The sequence below is a fragment of the Pterocles gutturalis genome, unplaced genomic scaffold (genome assembly GCF_000699245.1).
Source record: "Pterocles gutturalis isolate BGI_N339 unplaced genomic scaffold, ASM69924v1 scaffold629, whole genome shotgun sequence".
NCBI classification, from domain to species: Eukaryota; Metazoa; Chordata; class Aves; order Pterocliformes; family Pteroclidae; genus Pterocles; species Pterocles gutturalis.
In genome coordinates this window covers 1-314 of record NW_010130179.1, presented here as the reverse complement: position 1 = coordinate 314, position 314 = coordinate 1, and the positions used below count along the sequence as shown (strand labels likewise).

The following is a 314-nucleotide window of genomic DNA, read 5'->3' as shown; positions in this document are numbered from 1 at the left end:
GGACAGGCAGCGTGCCGGCGGGGACCGGCAGGCCGGAGGTGCCAAGAAGAAGACTCGCACGGTGTTCAGCCGCAGCCAGGTCTATCAGCTGGAATCCACCTTCGACATGAAGCGGTACCTGAGCAGCTCGGAGAGGGCCTGCCTGGCCTCCAGCCTGCAGCTCACCGAGACCCAAGTGAAGACCTGGTTCCAAAATCGCAGGAACAAGTGGAAAAGGCAACTTTCGGCCGAGCTGGAAGCGGCCAACATGGCCCACGCCTCGGCGCAGACTCTGGTGGGGATGCCGCTGGTTTTCAGAGACAATTCCCTCCTCC

General features: G+C 62.4%; 1 protein-coding gene across 1 annotated transcript; it reads left to right on the top strand.

The window, feature by feature from the left end:
- Positions 1–6: 6 nt before the first annotated feature.
- On the top strand, positions 7–307 carry LOC104466613 (homeobox protein HMX2-like; the record flags this gene model as incomplete). The annotated part of the gene is made up of 1 exon (XM_010080109.1): positions 7–307. A coding segment is annotated over one exon (301 nt), but the record flags the coding sequence as incomplete, so codon positions are not given.
- Between the last annotated feature and the right edge of the window lie 7 nt (positions 308–314).